Consider the following 24,852-nt stretch of genomic DNA (forward strand, 5'->3'; position numbering starts at 1 on the left):
TGGCCTCAGCACGTAGAAAGGTGCTGGCACACAGGTGGATGAATGAACGTTAAATAACTTGAACAAGAGATTCATTCTCTCAAGTTTGTGCCTTTACCTCTGCGGTCCCCAAGGAGGTATCCTGTCTCTTCACCCCTTTCTGTATCCCTACCTGAGAGACTCTAAGCTCAGTTATTTAAGACTATTTGTGGGAAGCCTTCCCCAAATCACCCACAAGCCCTGGACCTGGAGGAGCCCCTGCTTGCTGCTGTGCCAGGGCTCCATCCTGGCAGCCAACCTGCCCTGCATTCCCGAGGTCTGTCTAGTGGACTGTGCTCCCAGGTAGGGAGCCGTGTCTCTAACACATAAATCACCCACTCTAACCAAGCAGGAGGTTCCCAAGTCCTCAGTAAACATTTGCTTAAAGAGTGAATGAAAGAGCAAAAACATATGAATGAATGTGGCAGATCACCACGTGCAGTTCATTGTCTTTAATTTGATCCTTTTGCGTTCTCCTGATCTTAACCCTGCTCCACTCAAAATGTGATTTTATTTCATTACTATCATGCAGACAGCAGCACGATAAACTTTTACATGTGTGATTTGATAATGAGCCCCTTTTCATTTTCCCTCCTTGCCACATGGTTCAAAGTTCAATGATAGCCTCTCGGTATCACTGGTAAACAATCACAAAAAATAACAAGTTGAAATACCACCCTTGGTTATTCACAGCATGGACCTGACATACCTGAGTCCTGTAATCCTGGAATACAGAGCATTCTAGAGCATTCTATAACCCAGCACTGCAGAGATCAAAGTTACATTTTCTCAATAACTAATCCCCATAAACTCTGGCAGCTGGTATTAAACATCCATGACACTGACTAAATCTAAAGCTCTGAGTTAGTCTTTAATTCTGAAAATAATTATTTCAAATTTTGAGCTTTATATGCATATTTGGTAACTTTATTTTTAAACTTTAATGTTTTTCTTATTGACAGGCACATGCCCCGTTGTCCAATGACATCCTCCCATGTTTTCCCCCTCCAGTCCTCAGAAGTTCCTTCTTCAACAGTGTCACTTCCTGACACACCAGCGGGAGGCTACGCAGACCCAAGACCCCCCTCTGAAAACCCACTCCTCTTACACTCTGATTTGTATGGGCCAACCTGGCTACCCTGCTGCTTACTGAATGAGTTATTTTTAGTAGATATATGGTCAATGACACATCACAGTGGTCATTTCTCAAAACTTACAGCTGAAACATTTTTAAAAAGCACAGAACACCACATCTCAGAGAACAAGAGCCCCCCTGACCGCACCTTTTCTCTGATCTCCAGAGCTCTCTTGCACAGAGGCTCGGCTTCCTTGTACTTCCCTCTTTTGCCGTAAAGCACTGCGAGGTTATTCAGAGTTGCTGCCACCTACCAATACAGAGGGGAGGCAAGGAATTTAAATGACACCAAGAAAAACGACTGTAGATGCCACACATCCAGTTATACTCAGCACATACAGTGAAGCGCTCTCAACTGCATGAAGGAAAATGACTTCAGTTAAAAGCAAAGAGCGATGCACTATCGATAGATCACAGAAAGAAACCCTTAGAATACTAAAATTAAGCCAATCAACATCAACAGCATGAGCTGGATTTTTTTCATTTCACTGGAAGCCACGAACCCAGACAAAACAAATTTATATGCAAATCTGACCAGATTTTAATAAAAAGATAATATGAATTCTTTAGAAAGAAATTTGTAGAAGTACATGCGATTTGATTCAGGATAAAAAAATAAGGTATGTGATCCGTATGAGGCAGTGGTGGTGAATTCAGTGCACTGGTAGGTGCAAAATGCCAGCCACCAGCCCTGAGGCTCCTCACTGACATGGAGTGGGTGGGGCTCCTACTTGTGCCTCCAGTGAAAAGGCGGTGTGTAAACCTCCCTGTTGAGTTTAATATTAAAATGAGTTGGGTAAAAACATGTATTAGGGAAAATAAAATACAAAAGCAGAAGAACCAGATATACAAACCGCAGGATGATCTTTGCCCAAAGTTTTTTCACGGATGGCCAAGGCGTCATTCAGTAGATTGGCTGCATCTTTGTACTTATTCTGGTCTCTAAAGAGAAAAACATACATTAAGTACTTTGGATGTACTTACTAGGCTTTTTTTTTTTCATGTAATTTTGGAACTATGGAAAAAAAGCTTCAACTATTAAAAAGTGTTTCTTCCTAGCCTATGAGAAAAGGCTCCACCAATACACATACTGGGCAAGGTGAGCTTGGTATCAGGCCTGATGAGCCCACCTAGGCCCCCGGCCGCTGTGCTGCCCTGCCTGTTAACAGCTGCCTTGCAGAGTGAAGCAGTCCAAACAGCGGCCAGAGCCTCACGTGGCATCAGACGGAAGGACACCAGTGTCTGGGCCCAGGCTCCACCAGTTCATGGCTGCAGGGCTCTGGGACATGCAGCAGCCCCCCAGTGCCGGCCAGCCCATGTAGGAAGTGTATACCTAGCTCACAGAGTTGCTATAAAAAGCTAATGACATTCTATGTGCATACTGAAAAAGCCTTGTTAAAAATAAATGCAATACACTGGAATGTCTTAATGTGGTACATCATTTGCCACCATTTGCTTAAGAAGGAAAGAACAAAGCACCTTTTTTACTGTGTCCAGACAGAACCACCATCAGCCCCAACCCCATCTCTCACTACTGCTCCCCAGGTACCATCAAGCTGTGCCCAGATGGACTCAGGGGTTTGCCCCAACACCCAATGCCCCTTCCCAGCCCCGCTTGCTAAAATCCTAGCCACTGTTCAAGGCACCAGAAAGTGCTTCTGCCCATCCATTAATCCTGCCCCAACCATCTCGACTGGAAGAAATCTTTCTGTTCCATGAACACTTCTGTGTTATTTTACTAAAAACAGTCTTCCTGCTTCTGTAACTACATATGAATATAAACAGTCTATTTTCTAAACAGTGCTGTAAGTTCCTTTAGGAATAGAGTTAGATAATGTTGTTTGAGTACTTCATGTCTGCAAGGCAATGCCATGTGTCACCTCCTCTACAACCCTTCCCTTGGGCCCTGTGAGCGGGTATTAGAACTGCCTCCATTTTGGTATATGGAAACTGAGGCTCAGAAAAGTTAAGGGCTCTGAACAACACTGTCTGCCAAGTGGCCACTTAGCAGAGACACACACACACTTCTTCTGACTTTAAATTCAACATTCCAGGTTCACCCTTAGAACAGGAATATGTATTCATCTTTAGGGCCTCACAGAAACCACCAGCCCAAAGTCTTAAATATACGTGGATCTCAAAAATGTTTCTTGAATTTGAACAACCAAACCAACAAAGAAAAATGAAGCCATTAACTGAAACCCACAGAACTGGAATGACCACAGCAAACCAATCCTGCTGTGTGAATAACGTCTCCCTCCTCAGGTCCCTACTCACTCAGAATGGCTCCACTTCAGGTGAGTTCAGACAAAGGGCTCCAAAATATCATTTCCCAATGTCATAAGAGCAAACTATTTAATTCCACTCAACATGTGTACCAAGAGCTTCTCAGGAAACAAGCTAGAGGAACCCAAAGAACAGAGATACAAAGACTACTCGGTCCTCCACTTCAAGGAACTGATGTTCTGGGAGAAAACAGAACAGAATTCAAATGACCCTGATGCCGACCGCAATGAGCTGGTGCTGCAAAAGCAGCAGGGAGAGAGGGACATGGGGTTGTCACTGGGGCAAGGGCAGGAGCATCCTGGATCCAAACGGGAAAAGCGCTAACAAGGCCCTAGGAGGGCAGGATGCTACTCTGGACAAAAGAAGCCCAGTACACAGTCTTGCATAAAAAAGATCCGAAGAGCTTATTAGCCAGGGTGGAGGGTGCCTGTGGGCCACTCTAGAGGCTGAGCTGGGGGTCTAGGCAGCACTGTTCCGCACAGTGAGACCTTTGCTACAGAGCTTGCTAAACATTTTGAGGAAAAGTGGGTGATGAAGCTGGGAGAGTAGCTTAAACAGGCAGATGCAAACATACCCTGAGTGCAGGTTCAGCGGGATTGTTAAGAGGTAAAAGGAGGATTACTAGCCTGTACACCAAGGCCAGGATGTTCAGCATGGTGGCCACATCTGGGTGGTCGTGGCCAGAAGTCTTCTCCAGGTCCTCCAGGGCCTGCTTGCAGAGGGGCACGGCCACCTCGTAGCGCCCCTGTGAGGCGTACTGGATGACCAGGTTGTGCAGGGTGCGCAGCCGTGCAGGGATCTCGTAGCCACCCTGTTGGGCAGCTGCTGCTGCGCTGCTATGCTGTTGCTGGACTGCAGAAAGAGCGGCACCTCAGGCCCTGTGGCATCATCGACGCACGGCCTACACACTGCGGACACCTGCCCCGCAACCCCTGGCAAGCCGGGGGACATCAGTGACTTGTCAGGGTGCACGATGCCCCCTCCCAGCCCCAGGGGGCTGGTTGGGTCTCTTCCACCCGGCGGGAACCCACGGTCCGTCTGGACCACGTGCAGCTCCACCTCTTAGCGGCCAGCCTGGTGGTGACTACACCCCAGCAAGAACCTTAGGGAATCACCCTGGGAAACCCAGGGCAGCCGGGCGCGGCCGGGCTCCTTCCTCTAAGACAGGCTGCATGCACGACGCCCGCTGCTATGGCAACTGCACCCCCAGAGGACAAACTGCCTCCTGTTTGTATCCTGGTGTCCAACCGCCCTCCCCAACCCTCACTTACTTCCTTGACCAGGATCATCATCGTCATTTGGGAAAAGGTCATCCAGAGGTTCTTTGGTGGAATCAGTGTCTTTGTCCTCCTACAAAACCGACCCATGACAATTTTAGTCCTATGAATACTATCAATTCTGTACCAGAAATCTTTGACATAAATTTCATTTTAGTTAAAAATTTTAGAAAAGATGGTCTGTTTTTAGGATAAAATATAGAACTATCCACAATTTGGCTTATGCACCAATTTTGTAAAGAGGAATAAAACGCTTGCTAGACTAGAACTCCAAACACTAAATGCAGCCTAGGGGGCGACAAAGTAGAGCACGACGGCCTTTCTAGGCCTCAGATACTTCACCTGTGATGTGAGAAGTCCAAATACAGAACGGAAGCCCTTACCTGAAATACATTTTACTTGGAAGCCAAATACAGAAAAACAAATTAAAATGGTGCGTCTCTGAACGCCACAGACCTAGGAGACTGGACTCCCCCTCTCCCTGACCACCACCTCCACCACAGGCCTCAAAAGAACATTTTGAAACCTCCCAGCTTTAAAAGTATGTGACCCAGTGTCTTCCCACAAATGGCTTTTTAGTGCAGGGGTAAAAACAGTGACGACACGAAAACAGACAACAGTTGGACCAAATGAAAAGTCAGCATTGCCCTGAGACAGATGAATGTCATTTACCTCTGGAAGGATTCATCCGAGAAGCACACAACATCACTTTTAATATTCCTGTCTGGGATGCACAGTCCAAATGCACTCAGAAAGGAACACCAGAACCCAAACTGAGGGTTGATCTATGTAGTAACTTGCCTGTATTCTTCAAAAATATCGGTGTCATGCAAGATAAAGACTTTTTTCTTTCTTTGGAAAGGACCTGCTCCAGGTGAAAGATGACTGAAGGGACATGACAACTATGTGAAGCATGTGATCCTGGTCTGGGTCCTGAACCACAGTGAGATAAATGCCATGAAGGATGCTCACACAATAAGCAAAAGTGGAGTATGGGCTGCAGAGTAGGTAGAGTTCCATTTCCTGAACTGGCCTGGCCCTCAGTGCGATAGGGAACGTCCTCATGCTTGGGAAACGTGCCCAGCAGCCTTAGAGGCAACGTAGCACGAGGTATGCCACCTACTCTTAACATGTTCAGAGGAAACCACCACTCCTACTTACAGCCGGAAAGGGAAGGCAGAGTTAGAGTTAGCTCATTTTATCTCTTCCCCAAGCTAGACATTTTTTCAATGTAAAAACTTTTGTAATTCTCTGATTCTATGAAACCAGCTGTCCCCTGCTCAGCATCACCCAGTATTCTAGGTGAACGACTGGCCCACATCAGCATCTCCAAATGGATTCCCACAGCAGCCTACAGCAGTATGTCCTTTCGATCAAAAACATTTAGCTGCTCTTAAGAGTTGCAGGGGAGAAATACAATGAGCCTAATAAAACAGGGTGCTGTGGACTAATTGTGTCCCCCAGACACACACACACACGGATTTCTATGTTGAAGCCCTAATGCCCAGTGTGATGGTATGAGGTTTAGATGGGGTCATGAGGGTGAGGCCCTCAAGTTGGCTTTATGAATAAGAAGAGACACCAGAGGGCTAGCTCACCCTCTCTCTCTACCCCACCCCACCATGTGAGGACACAGCAAGAAGGTAGCTTTCTGCAAGCTAGGAAGAGAATCCTCACCAGAAACCAGCTATGCTGGCACCCTGATCTCAGAACTAACTGTAAGAAAACAAATGTCTGTTGTTTAAGCCCCCATCCTGGGCTGTTCTGCTACAGCAGCCCCGAGCCAAGAAACAGGGTAAGTGCAGGGGTGCTGCCCACGTGTAACACACAGACTGTTCCCACAGTCCTAGGGTGGGGCTCAGATTCAGGATACAAATGCGGAGCTCACTGGTATATGGATTTTATAATGACCACACCTACCACCATGTAAGCATTAAAAAAACATTAGCTCAAAATGTAATGTTGAACCCTGGATTAGATCCTAAAACAGAAAAGAGACACTAGTGGAAGAACTGGTGAAATCCAAATAGAGGCCACAGTTTAATTAATAAAGATTAATATTTCTACATTACTGAGTTTTAACAAATGTACTGTATGGAATGAATGTTTGTATCCCCCCAAAATGCTTATGCTGAAGCCCTAGTACTCAATGTACTGGTAATGGGAGGTGTGGCCTTACAGGAGGTAATATGGGTTAGACAAGGTCATGAGGGTGGGGCCACCGTGATGAGATTAGTGTCCTTACATGAACAGAAAGGGACACTGGTATCTCTCCCAAGAACACCACGCTGACCCCATGATCTCAGACTTCCAGTCTCCAGAACCTTGAGAAACAATGTCTGATTTTTTAAGCCATGCAACCAGTGGCATGAGTTGACTAAGACATATAGTATAGTGATATGAGATCTAACGTTAGGGGAAACTGGGTGAAAGATATATGGGAATTCTCTTTGCTATGTTTTCAAATTTTTTATGAAATCAAAAAGTATTCCAAATAAAAAAGGTTATTTTTTAAAAGCTAACTGAATCAGAAACGAATGGATGAAAAATAATCAAGACTGGGACGAACATCCAAAGACAGCCAACAGAAAAAGGACAAGACCAAGACCCTGAGGAACACTACCGTTCCAGCAAAGCACAAGGGAAGCCCGCAAGAGAGGCCCAGACGGGGGCAGGGCTGAGGCGGCAGGAGAGCGGGTGGTGCCCGCGGGCAAGGAAGAGAATTTCAAAGAGAAAATCAAGATCCACACCACCATCACCTAGAGAATTAGCCCCGAGTCCGGAACGCAGACGACTGGACCGGGTCACTGCTGACATGAAGGGAAAGTGCCAGCAGCATGGGGCACCAAAGCCAGCCTGCAATGCGTGAAGATGCTCAGGGGAGGTCCAGCAGGGACAGATCTCATCGAAGGTCAAGACTGCTTCTCTGCAGAGTACCTAGATTTACAAAGTCTTTTTATGTTTCCTGGCCATTTTTCTAAAGAACATCTATGAAAATAATGTGGAGAAGAGAAACTGTATGACTTGCCCAGGGACAGTTCGGTCCCCAGACCCATATCCTCCATCTTGCTAAAAGGCCATCAACAGGAGAGGGGAGCACTGAAAGCATTACTGCAATCGCCCCCCCAACAGTAACGAGGTAACTGCCAATCCTGCACTTCCTCAGCCCCACTTACAGAGGGAGAAATGTCATCATCGTATTTCTTTAACTGATTCATGAATTCCAGATGCTTCTTTTCTTCCTCCAGTTGAGCCACAGACTGCTCACTCTTCTGTAATTTCTGCTGCGTGTTGGCCAACTCATCCCGCAGCCACTGATTCTCCTGGCACAGCCGACGAACCTGCGCACGCAGTTTCTGTTTCTCGGACTCAACAGCATTCAGGTGATTGGATAAAGCCATCATGACCTAGACAGACGGAGACACTCAGAGCACTTCGGTGTTCGGTCGATGGAGCCCACCTCATCTCTCCAGGTGCCCCGTGAGTGAAGCGCAAGCTCGCACCTGCAGCCATACTCCAGAGAACACCGAGTTACCGCCTGCCGTTTCCCTCTGCCTTCACCCTCCCACTCGGGCTATACGATAAAGCAGGGTAACGGCATAGTGAAGAGTATCACATACTCAGAACCCCTACAAAAAACAGTTTTTACTCTACAGCATCTTACTATACTGATGGACAGTGACTGTAATGGAGTATGTGGTAGGGAAATCTAGTAACCACATATTGCTCATGTGATTCTATATTAATGATCAAAAAAAAAAATTTTTGTTTGTTTGACCACATGTAAAAATGGACTAGCAATGACCACACAGCTACTCTTCTAATGAAACTCTGCTTTTCTACTTTATATCCAGAAGGCTCCAACGTCATCTCTCAAAGACCCTTTCCACATTAGGAAAACGTACACACACATGCATATGTGCACAGAGGTCAGGTCACTCTGAGAGACTGGAGGTTGTGCTGGGAATAGGCAGGTGGACAGATTTTCAGTGTTCCAAGGTAAGGAAGGAAATCTTTGTGACTCAGACCAAGAGTCAGAATACACTGATACATTCATTCAGAAGCTTAGGTCCATCCTTGTCATGAAATCCCATGGCTGCCCCAGGGCTCTGCCTGTGATGCCCCAACTAACTTCAGAGAAAGACCTGCCTAAGGCTAGAGCAAGTTCCTGGGAGGGTAAGAGCAGAAAGAGTTGGGGACAAAAGCTGACTATCTCTCTTTAGACCATGTACCTGCCCTTCCTTTTTATTATCCTCCTAGGCTTAAAACCTGTAACTCCAAAAGGTGGGGCTTTTTCTAGTCCTAATATCTACCAAACAAAAAAAGGAAGTCACAGTGCCTTTCAACAACAGAACTTGCAAAATAGATTTATAATAACTAAAGTTAAAGCCCTACAATTAGAGTCTGTACATGACTAGGATGAAGAACTCCATCATCAGGGTATGGTCAACCACTTTGGTATAGTATGATTTCCTCTATGAACACAGCAGTTGGTAACCCAGCAGCCCCACTTCTGCTTTATTCATTCACTACACAAGAAGAAAAGCAAAGAGAAAGAAGCAGCCAATTTTCTAGCATATTTAATTTTACCCAAAACATGTTGGCAGAGCCAAAGAGATATCAGAAGGGTAGAGACACCTAGATGTTTCCAATTTTTTCCTATGCTATTATGACAGAAACCAAGGTGTAGTCAAATAAATGAAGCCATCTTGGCTTGGCATTTTACAGAGACTATTACCAATATCCATTCTCTTTCTTCTTAGGCTAAAGAACCTGGAACTTTAATGGGCAAGACAACCTTCCCATCTCCTTCACAACTAGGTGTGGCCATGGAGCCAAGTTCTGGCCAGTGAATCATAAGCACAGTGCTGGGCACAAGTTTAAGGAAGACAGGAACCACGCCCTTCCTGTCCCGCCCCATCCAAGAGCGGGAGCTGTCTTAGTCCACGAGACAGGCTGCCTGGGGTGGCATGCAGCAGGGGGCAGGGGTCTGGTAACTCCCATAACCATGCAGCACAGAACGTGCCGGACAGCCTGCCTTGGTATTTGTTTTACACACGTCTCTGTTTAAGCCACTGCTTTTGTGACACACAGAGAATCTCTATTTTGGCTCTGCTTTTTAATGTTTAGACATGCCAAATCAACTATCATACGCATAACCCACATCAAAGTCGATCTCTATTACTCTCTAAGTATCTTAGTATTAAACTGCATATTTCAGATGAAGTCCCCAGGCCGCCAAGTTCAGGTTCATGTCTGAGACAATCTCACTTATACCTGTGCCTCACTCAGGCCGAGCTCCAACATTTCCAGTGACTTTCGGATCATGTTTGATTTCTCTTCCACCAGATTACTTTCATCGTCTTTCTTCAAACACTTCAGTGTCTCAAGTAAACTTTGTAAAATGGAATTGTGCTCATTTTTCAGAGCTTCCAGCCCCTGAATTACTTGCTTTGTCTTAGAAATAATTTCATCCTGCGTAAGCTTCTCCAACTTGTCATCCTTTATGTACACCATTGTGGACATGCTGTCATACATTCTAGAATGGAAAAAGGAAAGATAATTACACATCTCATCATAGGTTTGTTACAATTTAATAAAATATACATGTGTAAAGACTTTTAAATTGCATTTTTATAGGTAATAATAAGTATGTATGAGTATTTGTGATTTATTACCTTGGAATATTATGTTCTGCACTATTTCTATTTTTCCTTTGCAGACCAATTACTTTTCTGCTTATGTCTGAATTCTTTTGTATGGAAGAAATGACAGCAATTGAAATTAATGCCAAAGAGTAAAAGAAACAAAACATCCAAATGGCATTTCTAAAACACCGCCTCAGTGAACAAAATTTTCTCGGAATATTTGCAAGCCTTTTTTTCCTTAATGAAATGCAGAAGGGACAATAAACTCTTGGTCACATATTTACCAGACAAAGCCTTGAGAAGTGGTCACAGCTGGAAGAAGAAAGAAAACCAGGAAAGGAACATGGAACAATCAGAGTGGCAGGCGAAGCACTGGGTCCGTCTGAAACACACTAAGAATGGCATAAGCAGGAGGATTAGTGCCGGAAAGACTCACGGAAGACGAGAGCTAAGCCTGCCCCTGCGAGGCCAGTGTCTACAGTGGCTACAGTGTCAGGAACTGGATCTAAAATACTACAGTGAGAAAAAAAGAGGACAGGGGAGAGGGGCAGACAGACAATACCAGCAAAACAGCGATGGCAAGTTCCTTCTACTGTACCTGTGTGCACAGTTTTAAATACTCTAAGTAGACTTTAAAAAAGCCACAAACTGTGATCACTAAGAAAGCCTTCAGGATCATCCAGGAAAGTGACAAGCAGGCACGGAAGTCAGTGATTTCCTTCAGAGCACTTACCACTCCTGAAATCTTATTTGCCTACACATACTGCCTTCTACCCACTAAGTATAAGCACAATTTAAAAGGCAGGGGCTTTATCTTGTACCCCACTGAGTCCATGGTCTCCAGGCCGGCTCCGAGCCCGGCCGCTGACAGGCACCGGCTTGAGCAAAGCAGTGCCGAGCAGCAGCCACAGCCTGCAGCCCAGGCCTGAGAGGGAAGGCTCCAAGTCTCTGCACCTCCAGTTTCACACTGGAGGACTGTTTTATTCGCATGGCCATGAAGACTAAATTCCTGTTGAAATTAGAAGCTGTCTGTAGGATATTGAGAAATCCACCTCCATGCCACCAAGAGCCCAGACAGCACCACAAGAATACAGGCAGCCACTCTACCTGACAGTCGGTGTCATTAGATGCACTGTGTGTCTCACCTATGGCTCAGCAACCCCACTACAACTCCAGAAGAGCCGAAACCTTGTCTGTCTTGTTCAGAGCAGCACTACAGTCCCAGCCTGTGTCACACAGTGATGCTAAAACACATTTGCTGAGTGAATGGACAGTTTAGGACCAGCTTCCAACAAACAGGACAGTACCTCTAAGTTCAAGTGCAGACCTGAGCACAGCCGAAGGCTCCTCCACATGAGCAGGGGGGATCTCCAGAAGTGGGACCCCAGAGAAAGAGGAAAATGAAAATGGAGGCTGCCTTCTCCACCTTTGGCAGCAAAGTATGTATTCTTTCCAAATGATGCAACTTTTTTTTTTCTTTCTTAAACTAGGCAATATAAGGGTTTTACTAGAACATACTGAGAGGTAGGCCCTGAGTAATTCATGTATTGGAATATACAGACTGACATGGCCTCACCCTTAGGAACATGCAGGATAGTAGAAGACAAGCTAAACAAACACGTGCACCAAGAGCTAAAGGCACGGCGACAGGACTGTGCGAGGGGAGTACAGTGGGGACGGTGGCAGCAGGTACTTCTGCTTTAGCAGGCTGGACTGGGGAGGCCAGCCACAGGGGAGAAACGACCCCCCAAGGTGAGCCAGTCGTCTCAAATGAGCACCTTCTCCAGAGGGAGTGCGAGGGCACTGCCAGCTGAGGCAGCAACAGGCACCCAGACAGAGGTGTGAAAGCCCCAGGCTGCAGGTCCATGCTGGGGGTGCGGCTCCCAGGGGCGAGAAGAGGGGGAGAGGGAGTGCAGCCACAGGCCACCTGCTCTCTGAAAGCCGGAGCCTGTGGCTGGGGAAGAAGGGCCCGGCAGAGGCCAGGAGAGCGCTTCCGGTGACAGTGCAAGGGAACAATGCATTAGAGATACACTGCACCCCCTTCCCCAGACTCGGCCTCTGCTCAGAACGCCAAACACCTAGCCAGCAACTTTTCAAGCTTTTCCAATCAAACTCAGGGGGATGCTAAGGAAAGTCTCTAGACTTAATAAGAAATGACAGAAACTTCATTACTCGAACCACCTCTGGGAAAAAAAGCTCGAAGCCTGAATGGGCACTCAGTTACAGCTATGTAAGACTGGATCCTGCCCAGTTACAAAGGTGGTCGGTGTCAGACCTCTGCAGGGTCGAGTGGTGGCCGAAAAGAAGGGAAGGGCAGTTCTGTTTACGTTAAAAAGAAAAAAGGGGGAGGGCCAGAGGGTTTAAATAGGAGTAGGAAAAACATAAAAGATAGGACTTACATACGGAGGTGGGGTGGGGGGTGGGGGGAATTACAACTAAATGAGACAGACTCATTAGGGAAATGCCTCAGTTATAAGTACATTTAAAGATCAAGTCAATACATTTAAAGAAATCCCACTTTAGTTTCCTGAGGAAAATGTAACAGAGGCAGTGACAGTGTGCTCCGTGCTCACACTCCTGTAAAGCCTTAACCATGACAGGACTACTGGGCTCCAGTGTCATCTGGATGCACATGCACCAAAGTGCAGCTTAAGGTACTTGTTTTTCTTTGTAAGCTTACTCTTAAAATGAACAAGAATCCAAATGCTGATGCCGGACACTCAGCTCTCTTGAGAAATGAGACGACGGTGCTACGGAAAGCACGGCCTGAATGCAACACAATCAGGTGCAGAGCCTGGCTCTGCCATGGGCCTTCGCCACATAGGCTGGTTCCAGCCCTCCTGGGTCTCCATGGCAAGCCGCGCTCTTACCAGGCTGTTCACGGCAGAGCGCAGGTGCAGTGCAATGCATGGTGGCTGACAGACACAGGAGCCACTGGACAACCAATGCAGGAGTCAGGGACATCCCTGATAAAGGAAACCGCTCTAGGTCTGCGATACATTTGCTGTTACACAGGCCTCACCACTTCCTGCTAGATGGCTCCAATATTTAAGTAGAAAGTTATTCCTTTGGCTGAGTTGACATCTCCCTTTCTAACTACTACCCACTGAACCAACTTCTTACCTCTAAAATGAACACAAAGTGTATTCACCATCTCATCCACAAGCTAACATTTCAAATACTGTGTCCCTGGCACAGGGCTCTCCAAAGCCTCCACTTGCCACGCTCACACTGCTCACGCAGCCTTCAGGCGCTCCTCAATCAGAGTTTCCATCGCCCCCACCCAAGCCACCACCATAAAACTATAACTATGGTGTGAGTATAACTATGCACTATGCACGTCCCTTCTTCAGAAGGGAACACATCACTGCAGTATGTCTATATTGCTCAGTGTCTGTCTCACTTCTAGGCTGAGCCATTGTAACCAAAGGTGGGTTATATAAAAGCGGTGCTAACACAACTGGCTATTTAGAAAAAGTGGAGTTGCATACCTACCCTCTATACACTAAATAAATTCCACATTGGTTAAAGAATTAAACTTTTTTTAAAACACCCAAGAAACTAGAAGAAAATTTAGGCAAAGGTCTATATGCATACAGGTGAAAGTAATGAGTGTTCTATGGATAAAATGGCAGAAAACTTAAGAAAAGACTGGTAAGTGTTTACTTACAATAAGAAACTTCTGAAGTTTGATGTAGAAACTAAATACATTCTTGAGGGGGCATCATCATTTTGCAGCCCATCACAGTGAAAAGCTCAAAGGTACCCAGGCTCCCAGGTTAAAGGGTTATGGTAGAAGTTACATTTGTTTCTAGCCTCAGCCAACGCCACTATCATACTTTGTCAGCCTGTAAATCACACTGTCCCTCAGACCTTCTTCCGACTCCTATTTGGTATATGCCTCATGGCGACTCAGTGCAAGAGTGACCCAGCCAGGCCAATGCCTGGTGCTCTACAGCCATGCATTCAGTATGTGCTCACTGAACAGATGAAGCAGCTTGCAAACCAGTGCATCTGAGTCCAATAATTTTTCTTTCTCTCACTTGCCATGTGGCCTCTTAGAGCCTCAATATCCCTGCATGTCAAGCGGCACTGATACCCACCCAACCTAAAACATTGTACAGGCTCAAAAATACTGCCTTCTCTCTTCCCCTCCAAGTGACACACAAGACATCTGGCCCCAGGTTATTCTAATTAATCACAGCAAATTGTTTACTATGCTTTTATTTCCAAAAAGCCCTTCAAAGTCCCATATATTTACACTGTGAAAGCAAAAGAACTCAATGCTCAGTGCATAATCTCCAGCATAGAAAGTGACAAATCTAACATTTGAATCAAGCTCTTAAAATGTGAAAAGCCCTTTTTAGGGTCAAACCTCTTAATTCCAACGGCTCAACAAGTAAAACTCTTATGGCCCACTAAGTTTCAAGTCCAATAAATTCGGTCCCATATCTGCAAATTTAAGAGTCATTACCTAAAAAAGAATAAAGACAAAAATAATCCTTTTAAAGCTTTTTATTTTCATTTTAAAACTATTTTTGTCTCCATTATTTTAGACCAGTGACTCAATCTTTGCAATTTTGGGGGCAATAACAGATTTTGTTTTTTTTCATAGTGAAGACTGCTTTACTGGTGACAGTTAGTACAACTCAATAAATATTGATCCCCAAAGAACTCAGTTTCTTATCAGATTCCTGGTCCATAGAAAGCTGAATGAAAAGGAACCATATGATTGCTGGGATGATACAGTGAAGTCAATCCTGCTTCTCGGGACAGGAAGCCACAGCCAGCTGACACACGGCACATGCTGCTCCACCCATTGTTAGAATCACTGGTGGCTCTGTACAGAAGAGCATCGGCTGCCCCACCCTTTAGGTGCATAGAAGCTCATCATCCTCCTGAAATAGCTCTGTTTCTCTAGAACTTTATTTTCAAATTGCCTGCACAAAGAAGCACTTTTGGTCCTCTGGGAAATCTGATGAAAAACCAGTAGATCCCATGGTTACCCTGGCTCAGTTCTGCCCACCAACCTAGAACAGTTTTGATATGTATTTTAAATATACATGATTCACAGGTCCAAGGATTTACTCCATTTATTTACTCAAACAACCACAATGTGAGGCCATAAACTGGGAAATGATGAGAACCCAGCTCATCTCCACATTCAGACTCCCAACTGAATCCTGCCTGTAGCATTTTGTAACCTAAAAATAAAACTTTTATTTCTTTTTAAAATGCCACTGGAAAAGCAGTAAAAAAGAGACATGTTCTCTTACAAACTATCCCAAGAGGGCAGAGTGAGGAGGTACAATATCACCCTTTAAAGGGGCCAACCTGCCATTTGGAAACATGGGAAGCCAAAAAATAAGACCATGATTAAGACAGACACTAAATCCCTACATGCTCAAGCTTGAAACAGGATGGACTAGACAAGTGCACCATCTTTTTTATCATATCATGAATTCCTCATAATACTGGTTGAGGTAAGGATCTGGACCTTGACCACAGCTGAAAAGGGAGGACTAGCAACAATAACTATTGTACAGACACATCACTGACCATTATTCAGGTACAACAGACACACCAGACAAAACATTCATTTGCATATTGTTGATTTACCTCTACTTTCAAGTAATCAAAGGAGAGGTAATAGGCAACATAGAAAATAGCTCCTTTTAACTTGTCCTTTCACATAACTTGGCCTTTATGCAGGAGTGAGTTTTTTTTCAAACTCTAATACAACAGTGAATAAAACAGCCATCTTCAGAGTCACATATTCACACCTGTTAGGGGCAGTGAGAACTGACAGACCATGCATGCAGTGTGCGGTGAGGCTCAACCCTGAGAAGTGCTGCCACTATGTCCACAGAAGCCTGACAGGAGGACGGCAAGAAGTGAGCAACACAGGGGACGCTGTAGGGTCTGCCCCCAACCACAACCTGGCCGGCAAAACACTGGCATCCAGGCCTTCGCCTCTGAAAGGAAGTGAAAGATGCAACCAGCCAAAGGCAGTAACAGCTGTTCACTAGTTACTGAGCCCCAACTCCATGCCAGACACTGTTCTAGGCCTAAGGGTTGGATTTTTACCAAAACAAGGTTTAAAAAAATAAAAATAAGAGGGGATTCAAGATGGCAGCATCAGAGGTGAGACAGAGAACTCCTCCCCAAACCACATATAATACTAAAATATAGTTATTACAACTAAACCTAAAAGAGCAACAGGAAAGAAGGCTGCACCAGACTGCATACACCTGGAGAACAGAGACTTCACAAAACAGGGTAACGTACCAAAGCCTTGATTTGGCGGGACCCAAGCCTTTCCCCCACCCCAGCTCATTGGAAGGAGGAAGAGAAATGGAGTGGAAGCCTAGGACTGCTGAACACCCAGCCCTACCTACATTGTGTGGTGCTTTACTGATTAGTGGGGTTGGAAGGCTAAGACAGGCAGAATACTTGGAAAGACTGAGATTCCAGCCCTTCGTGGAGGAGAGAGATCCACATCCGGCAGCTCTGGGACAAAGAAAGGTGGGCGGTCTGAGAGGCTTCCTAGCAACCAGAGGGCTGCTGAAGGGGTGGGATTTGCACGGAGCTTGCTGGGCAGAAGCAGCAATAGGTGAACAAGGTGGTTTCGGTGGGCTCTGCCCAGCAGGTTGGGAACTTTCAGGAGCTTCAGGTGCTCCATCCCCCTGGCTGGCTATACAGCTCCGAGGCCCCCCATGGTGATTTGCAGCCTCCTGCACCTTCCTCCTGGCCTGCCAGCATCTGCTCGTAAACCACAGAACCTGCCCTGGCGTCAGGGCAGCCAGAGGGAGGCCCCACCTGTGGCAGCTACAAATGCAAAACAGACACTTACACCTGTGTGCTTGGCCCACAGGTACTGACAGTGGAGACAGGCGCTGCAGCCTGGAAGGAGGAAACAGCTCTTTCCTCCCCCGAGGCCCCAGCGCTGCCCCCCTCCAACCCCAAACCTCACTCTACGGGTTAAGCAGCAACAGAAACTAGAGCTTCTGGGCACTAGAGGGTGCCACATACAAATATGAAACGTCACATGAACCTGGTTCAAACAAAAATCTGAAAAACACCAGAAAAAGGGCCAAATGAAACTGAATTCACCAATGTTCCTGAGAGAGAGTTCAAAATAAAAATCATAAACATAGAGGTACAGAAAAATATTCAAGAACTCAGGGACAAATTTAGGACAGAGATTCAATCATTAAGAAATTCCATATCTGAAACAAAACAAACAAAGGAGGGATTTTAAAGAAGATTAGATGTAGTAGAAGAGATGGTAAATGGAATACAAATTAGAGAAGAGAAATACAAAGATGATGCACAGAGATAAAAAAGGATCTCTAAGAATGAGAGAATATTGAGAGAACTGTGTGACCAATCCAAATCGAGCAATATTCGCATTATACACGTACAAGAAGACAGAGAGAAAGGGATAGGAAGTGTCTTTGAGGAGGTAATTGCTGAAAACTACCCCAATCTGGGGAAGCAGATAGTCTTTCAGGTCATGGAGGTGCACAGATCTCCCAACACAAGGGACCCAAGAAAGACAACAACAAGACATATAATAATTAAAATGGCAGAGATCAAGGATAAGGACAGACTTTTAAAAGCAGCTAGAAAGAGAAAAAACATCACATACAAAGGAAAACCCATCAGGCTATCATCAGACTTCTCAATAGAAACCTTACCAGCCAGAAGGGAGTGGCGTGATATATTTAATTAAATGAGGAAAAAGGGCCTCAGACCAAGAATACTCTACCCACCAAGATTATTATTTAAATTTGAAGGAGGGATTGAACAATTTCCAGATAAGCAAGACCTGAGAGAATTTACCTCCCACAAACCACCTCCACAACAGTGCATTTTGGAGGGACTGCTATAGATGGAAGTATTCTTAAAGCTAAATAGCTGTCACCAGGGGAAATAAACCACAGCAAAGAAAGTAGAACAATTAATTACTAAGCGTATGGAAAATCTAATCAACTACCCCCAAAGTCAATCAAGGGATAGAAAAGAGTACAGAATATGATGCCTAATATATAAAGAATAGAGGAGGAAGAAAAAGGAGGAAAAAAAAAAAGAACCATTAGGTTGTGTTTGTAATAGCATACTAAGTGAGTTAAATTAGACTGTTACGTGGTAAGAGAACACTACCCAAGAACCTTTGGCAACCACAAATCTAAAGCCTGCAATGTCAATAAGTACATACCTATCGATAATCACCCTAAATGTAAATGGTCTGAATAGACCAGTCAAAAGACATAAGAGTCACTGACTGGATTAAAAAACAAGACCCATCTATATGCCACCTACAAGAGACTCACTTCAAATCCAAAGACATACATAGACTGAAAGTAAAGGGATGGAAAAAGCTATTTCATGCAACTAATAGGGAGAAAAAAGCAGGAGTTGCAGTACTTGTATCAGACAAAATAGACTTCATAACAAAGAAAGTCACAAGAGACAAAGAAGGACATTACATAATGATAAAGGGTCAATCCAACAAGAGGATACAACCATTATAAATATGTATGCACCCAACACAGGAACACCTATTTGATGTGAAACAAATACTAACAGAATTAAAGGGGGAAACAGAATGCAATGCATTCATTTTAGGAGACTTCAACACACCACCCACCCCAAAGGACAGATCAACCAGACAGAAACTAAGTAAGGAGAGACAGGCACTGGACAACATATTAGAACAGACGAAACTAACAGACATCTACAAGACACTCCATCAAAAAGCAACAGGATACATATTCTTGTCAAGTACACATGGAACATTTTAAAGAATAGATAATATACTAGGCCACAAAAAGAGGCTCAGTAAATTCAAAAAGACTGAAAGCGTACCAACCAGCTTCTCAGATCACAAAGGTATGAAACTAGAAATAAATTACACAAAGAAAACGAAAAGCCCACAAACACATGGAGGCTTGATAACATGCTCCTAAGTAATCAATGGATTAATGATTAAATAAATACAGAGAGCAAGCAATATATGGAGACAAATGACAACAATAACTCAACACTGCAAAATCTGTGGGATGCAGCAATGACCTTGCTAAGAGGGAAGTATACTGCAATACAGGCCTACCTCAGGAGAGAAGAACAATCCCAAATGAACAGTCTAAACTCACAATTAACGAAACTAGAAAAAGAAGAACAAATGAGACCCAAAGTCAGTAGAAGGAGGGAAATCAAAATTAGAGAGAAATAAAATTGAAAAGAATTTAAAAAACAGTAGGAATTGATGAAAGCAGGAGCTGGTCATTGAAGAAAATAAACAAAATAGATAAACCCCTAGTCAGACTTATCAAGAAGAGAGTCTACACACAGAGACAGAATCAGCAATGAGAAAGGAAAAATCACTACAGATACCACATAAATGCAAAGAGTTATGAGAGAATACTATGAATAATTATATGCTAACAAACTGGATAACCTAGAAGAAATGGACAAATTTCTAGAAAAATACAACCTTCAAAGGCTGACCCAGGAAGAAACAGAAAATCTGAATAGACCAATTACCAGCAAGGAAATTGAACTGGTAATCAAAAAACTACCTAAGAACAAATCCCTATACCAGATGGTTTCACTGCTGAATTTTATCAAACATTTAGTGAAGACCTAATACCCATCCTCCTCACAGTTTTCCAAAAAGTAGAAGAGGAGGGAATACTCCCAAACTCATTCTATGAGGCCCACATCACACTAATACCAAAACCAGCCAAAGACACCACAAAAAAAGAAAATTACATACCAATATCCCTGATGAACATAGATGCAAAAATACTCAACAAAATATTAGCAAACTGAATTCAAAAACACATCAAAAAGATCACCCATCATGATCAAATAGGATTTATTCCAGGGATGCAAGGATGGTACAATATTCGAAAATCCATCAACATCATCCACCACATCAACAAAAAGAAGGACAAAAACCACATGGTCATCTCCATAGATGCTGAAAAAGCATTCGTCAAAATTCAACATTCATTCATGATAAAAACTCAACAAAATGGGTATAGAGAGCAAGTACCTCAACATAATGAAAGCCACATATAACAAACCCACAAGCCAACATCATACTGAACAGCAAGAAGCTGAAAGCCTTTCCTTTAAAATCAGGAACAAGACAGGATGCCCACTCTCCCCACTTTTATTCAACATAGTTCTGGAGGTTCTAGCCATGGCAAACAGACAACACAAAGAAAGAAAAGGCATCCACATTGGCAAGGAAGGAGTTAAACTGTCCCTGTCTGCAGATGACATGACAAGAAAAACCCTAAAAAGTCCACTTCAAAACTACTAGATCTAATATCTGAATTCAACAGAGTTGCAGGATACAAAATTAATAACAGAAATCTGTTGCATTCCTACACACTAACAATGAACCAGCAGAAAGACAAATCAGGAAAACAATTCCATTCACAACTGCATCCAAAAGAATAAAATACCTAAGAATGAACCTAACCAATGAAGTGAAAGACCTATACTCTGAAAACTACAAGACACTCATGAGAGAAATTAAAGAAGATACCAAAAAATGGAAACACATCCTGTGCTCATGGATAGGAAGAATTAATATTGTCAAAATGGCCATCCTACCTAAAGCAATCTACAGATTCAATGCAATCCCCATCAAAATACCAACAGCATTCTTCAATGAACTGGAACAAATAGTCCTAAAATTCATATGGAACCCAAAAGACCCCGAATAGCCAAGCAATCCTGACAAGGAAGTAAAAAGCTGGGGAGATCTCGATTCCCAACTTCAAGCTCTACTGCAAAGCCACAGTAATCAAGACAATTTGGTACTGGCACAAGAAAAGACCCATAGACCAATGGAACAGACTAGAGAGCCCAGATATAAACCAAACCATATATGGTCAATTAATATACAATAAAGGAGCCAGGGACATACAATGAGGAAATGACAGCCTCTTCAACAGCTGGTGTTGGTAAAACTGGACAGATACATGTAAGAGAATGAAACTGGATTATTGTCTAACCCAATACACAAAAGTAAATTCGAAATGGATCAAAGACCTGAATGTAAGTCATGAAACCATAAAACTCTTAGAAAAAAAAAAAAGGGCAAAAATCTCTTGGACTTAAACATGAGCGACTTCTTCATGAACATATCTCCCCGGGCAAGGGAAACAAAAGCAAAAATGAACAAGTAGGACCATATCAAGCTGAAAAGCTTCTGTACAGCAAAGGACACCACCAATAGAACAAAAAGATATTCTACAGTATGGGAGAATATATTCATAAATAACAGACCCAATAAATAAAGATCATGTACCTCAACAAACAAAAAGTAAACAATCCAATTAAAAAATGGGCAGAGGAGTATGGCCCCGGAAGATGACTGGTTAGCCGGAGACGGGTAAGATTCCTCAAGGGAGGAACAATCTAAGACAGGCACAGTCACAGGGGGGCCATCAGGTGAGAAAATGGGGATCAACAGAGGTGAGGCTTAGAACCTCCCCCCCGGTTCTGAGAGAAATCTTCTGCATACGTGGATGTTTTATTGCCCTGGTCTAGCTTGGATTAACACATAGTCTACAGGCACACACCTGATCATCTACATTTGCTCCCTTACAACACTAAACTATGTTTTCTACCTTTATCTTGTATCTACCTACCACTTCAGCATTTTATTAAAAATAATAATAATAAAGAGAGAAATGTGGTATCCACATATAAATCAAGTATAAAAATCAAACGAATATTCATATTTGAACTGACTGTTTATAGTTCATAATGCATGAACAAAACCGAAAGTTTCTGTGATGGCTGCCCCTGTAATGTTCACCATGTAACTTATTCACTATGTAAGAATTTGTTCTCCATGTAAGAACTTGTTCGTTAAGCTTCAAAAGATTGGAGACTGACAAAAATTAGGCTTGGGGTGGATTAATGATTGTGCATTGAGCACTGAGCCCCCTATAGAGAATTTTATTGTTGTCAACAACCATTTGATCAATAAATATGATGCCCTCACAACAACAACAAAATATATATATATATATATACACGCACTTCCAATTGTAAAATAAATAAGTAACCGGGATGTAATGTATAGCATAAGGAATATAGTCAAAATATTGTAACAACTTGGTATGGTGATAGCTGGTACCTAGAATTATGATGTATATAAATGTTGAATCACTGTGTTGTACACCTGAAACTAATGTAATACTGTGTCAACTACCCTTCAATAAAAAAAAATTTAAAAAAAATTTTTTAAATGGGCAGAGGAGCTGAACAGACAGTTCTCCAAAGAAGAAATTCAGATGGCTAACAGACACATGAAAAGATGCTCCACATTGCTAGTCATCAGAGAAATGCAAATTAAAACCACAATGAGATATCACCTCACACCACTAAGGATCACCACCATCCAAAAGACAAACAACAACAAATGTTGGTGAGGTTGTGGAGAAAGGGGAACCCTCCTACACTGCTGGTGGGAATGTAGATTAGTTCAACCATTGTGGAAAGCAGTATGGAGGTTCCTCAAAAAGCTCAAAATAGAAATACCATTTGACCCAGGAATTCCACTCCTAAGAATTTACCCTAAGAATGCAGCAGCCCAGTTTGGAAAAGACAGATGCACCCCTATGTTTATCGCAGCACTATTTACAATAGCCAAGAAATGGAAGCAACCTAAGTGTCCATCAGTAGATGAATGGATAAAGAAGAGGTGGTACATATACACAATGGAATATTATTCAGCCATAAGAAGAAAACAAATCGTACCATTTGCAACAACATGGATGGAGCTAGAGGGTATTATGCTCAGTGAAATAAGCCAGGCAGAGAAAGACAAGTACCAAATAATTTCACTCATCTGTGCAGTGTAAGTATAAAGAAAAAAGTGAAGGAACGAAACAGCAGCAGAATCACAGAACCCAAGAATGGACTAACAGTCACCAAAGGGAAAGGGACTGGGGAGGATGGGTGGGAAGGGAGGGATAAGGGGGAAAGAGGGCATTACGATTCACACGTAATGTAGCGGAGGGCACGGGGAAGGCAGTATAACACAGAGAAGACAAGTAGTGACTCTATAGCATCTTACTACGCTGATGGACAGTGACTGTAATGAGGTTGTGGTGGGGACTTGATAATGGGGGGAGCCTAGTAAGTGTAATGTTGCTCTTGTAATTGTATATTAATGATACAAAAAAAAAAAATTCACATCTTTGTGGCACCTTAGATTTTGGAGCATTTCCATATGTGTATATATTTTATAAGAATAAAACAAGTCTTCAGGCAGTTTAGCCGACTATTACTGGAATTCCCATTTACAATAAAGGAGGCGGACAGCTAAAGCAACCCAGGCCCACAGTTCCCAGAACAGGAGCCAGAGCCAAGCGTCTCTGGTCAGTCCGGTGCACCGAGTCAGGGGCCACACAGCTGCACAGGTAAGCCCCACATGCACATGCACACACACCCGGTGCTTCTCCCACCTTACCAAGAAAACACCCTAATAAGCTGTCTGGGCTGCCAGGGTCACAGGCAAGAACTTCTTAAAGCCTCAAATTAAGGAAGGATTTGAAGCTTCTGCCACAATAAAAACAGACTAATACAGAGACAAGAATAGAAATGTTGAATACACTGAATATTTTATGAACAATTAAACCAGAACTAGACTCTACTTTAAAGAATCCTCTAGATCACAGAGACTGAATATCATATCAGATGATCAATTTTCATCTAATCTTGTTTCCCATCTCTACTATCTGATCATTTCACATACTTATACTCCCTTTGCAACACAGTGAGATTATATACACTCACAATCAAACATCCTACTAATTAATAGGCAATACAATTTTCAATAGTCTTACAAACTTTACCATAACCTTCCCCCTCTCTCAAAAACCAACAACGAAAGCAAAGGCCAGAGATGTAAAGAACATCATCTTGGTCCTCTGGACTTACCATGTGGCATTCTGACGTGGGGGAGTGAAAAGCTCACAGTGGTGAAGAAAGTTTACAACAAAACAAACAAAAATGTACTCAATAATTAATTAATGTGAGGATAGGCAGAATCTAGTATATGACAAAGAAAATGTCATCAATGGATAAGAGGAATTTAAAACCCAGAAAGGACACCATTAGAATTCCCTGTGAATTTCAGAAGTGCTCCCATCCAAAACTCATTGCCAAAGTCAGTATCTCCCATTCTTTTTGTGAAAGCTTTAAATTCATAAATCGGTATGACAATGGGCATTTATACAGACTTGTGACTTTTCTTGTCAAAGTCCTGAGTACTTTGTGAAGAACACAAATGATTATGTTCTTATGCACCTATTTGTATGGGTCTGAGGATACAGGTACAAATTGAGATGAGTTCTTGAGACTCTTGATAAGCTTGAGCTTAAAAAAAAAAAATACCTAGTTTTCCTCAGCCTAATTCATTCTTACGCAACTGAGCATTACTCACACTCAG

General features: G+C 43.4%; 1 protein-coding gene across 26 annotated transcripts in view; it reads right to left on the minus strand.

The window, feature by feature from the left end:
- KLC1 (kinesin light chain 1) overlaps nt 1–24,852 on the minus strand; it is a 67,624-nt gene that overhangs the window by 23,859 nt on the left and 18,913 nt on the right. For 25 of the 26 annotated variants that reach the window (XR_005024249.2, XM_036882570.2, XM_036882562.2 and 22 more), the window contains exons 2-8: nt 10,649–10,746; nt 9,994–10,255; nt 7,893–8,123; nt 4,711–4,789; nt 4,066–4,291; nt 2,008–2,095; nt 1,302–1,403 (exon numbers count right to left, since the gene is read on the minus strand). Coding sequence is in view for 25 of the 26 variants with exons in the window: in XM_036882570.2 (XP_036738465.1) it covers nt 1,302–1,403; nt 2,008–2,095; nt 4,066–4,291; nt 4,711–4,789; nt 7,893–8,123; nt 9,994–10,254 (987 nt within the window). In the remaining variant the exon portion in view is untranslated. The remainder of the gene's footprint in view (nt 1–1,301; nt 1,404–2,007; nt 2,096–4,065; nt 4,292–4,710; nt 4,790–7,892; nt 8,124–9,993; nt 10,256–10,648; nt 10,747–24,852) is intronic. The other variant, XM_057488094.1, reaches the window with a different exon arrangement.

This window comes from Manis pentadactyla, chromosome 11 (genome assembly GCF_030020395.1).
Source record: "Manis pentadactyla isolate mManPen7 chromosome 11, mManPen7.hap1, whole genome shotgun sequence".
NCBI lineage: Eukaryota > Metazoa > Chordata > Mammalia > Pholidota > Manidae > Manis > Manis pentadactyla.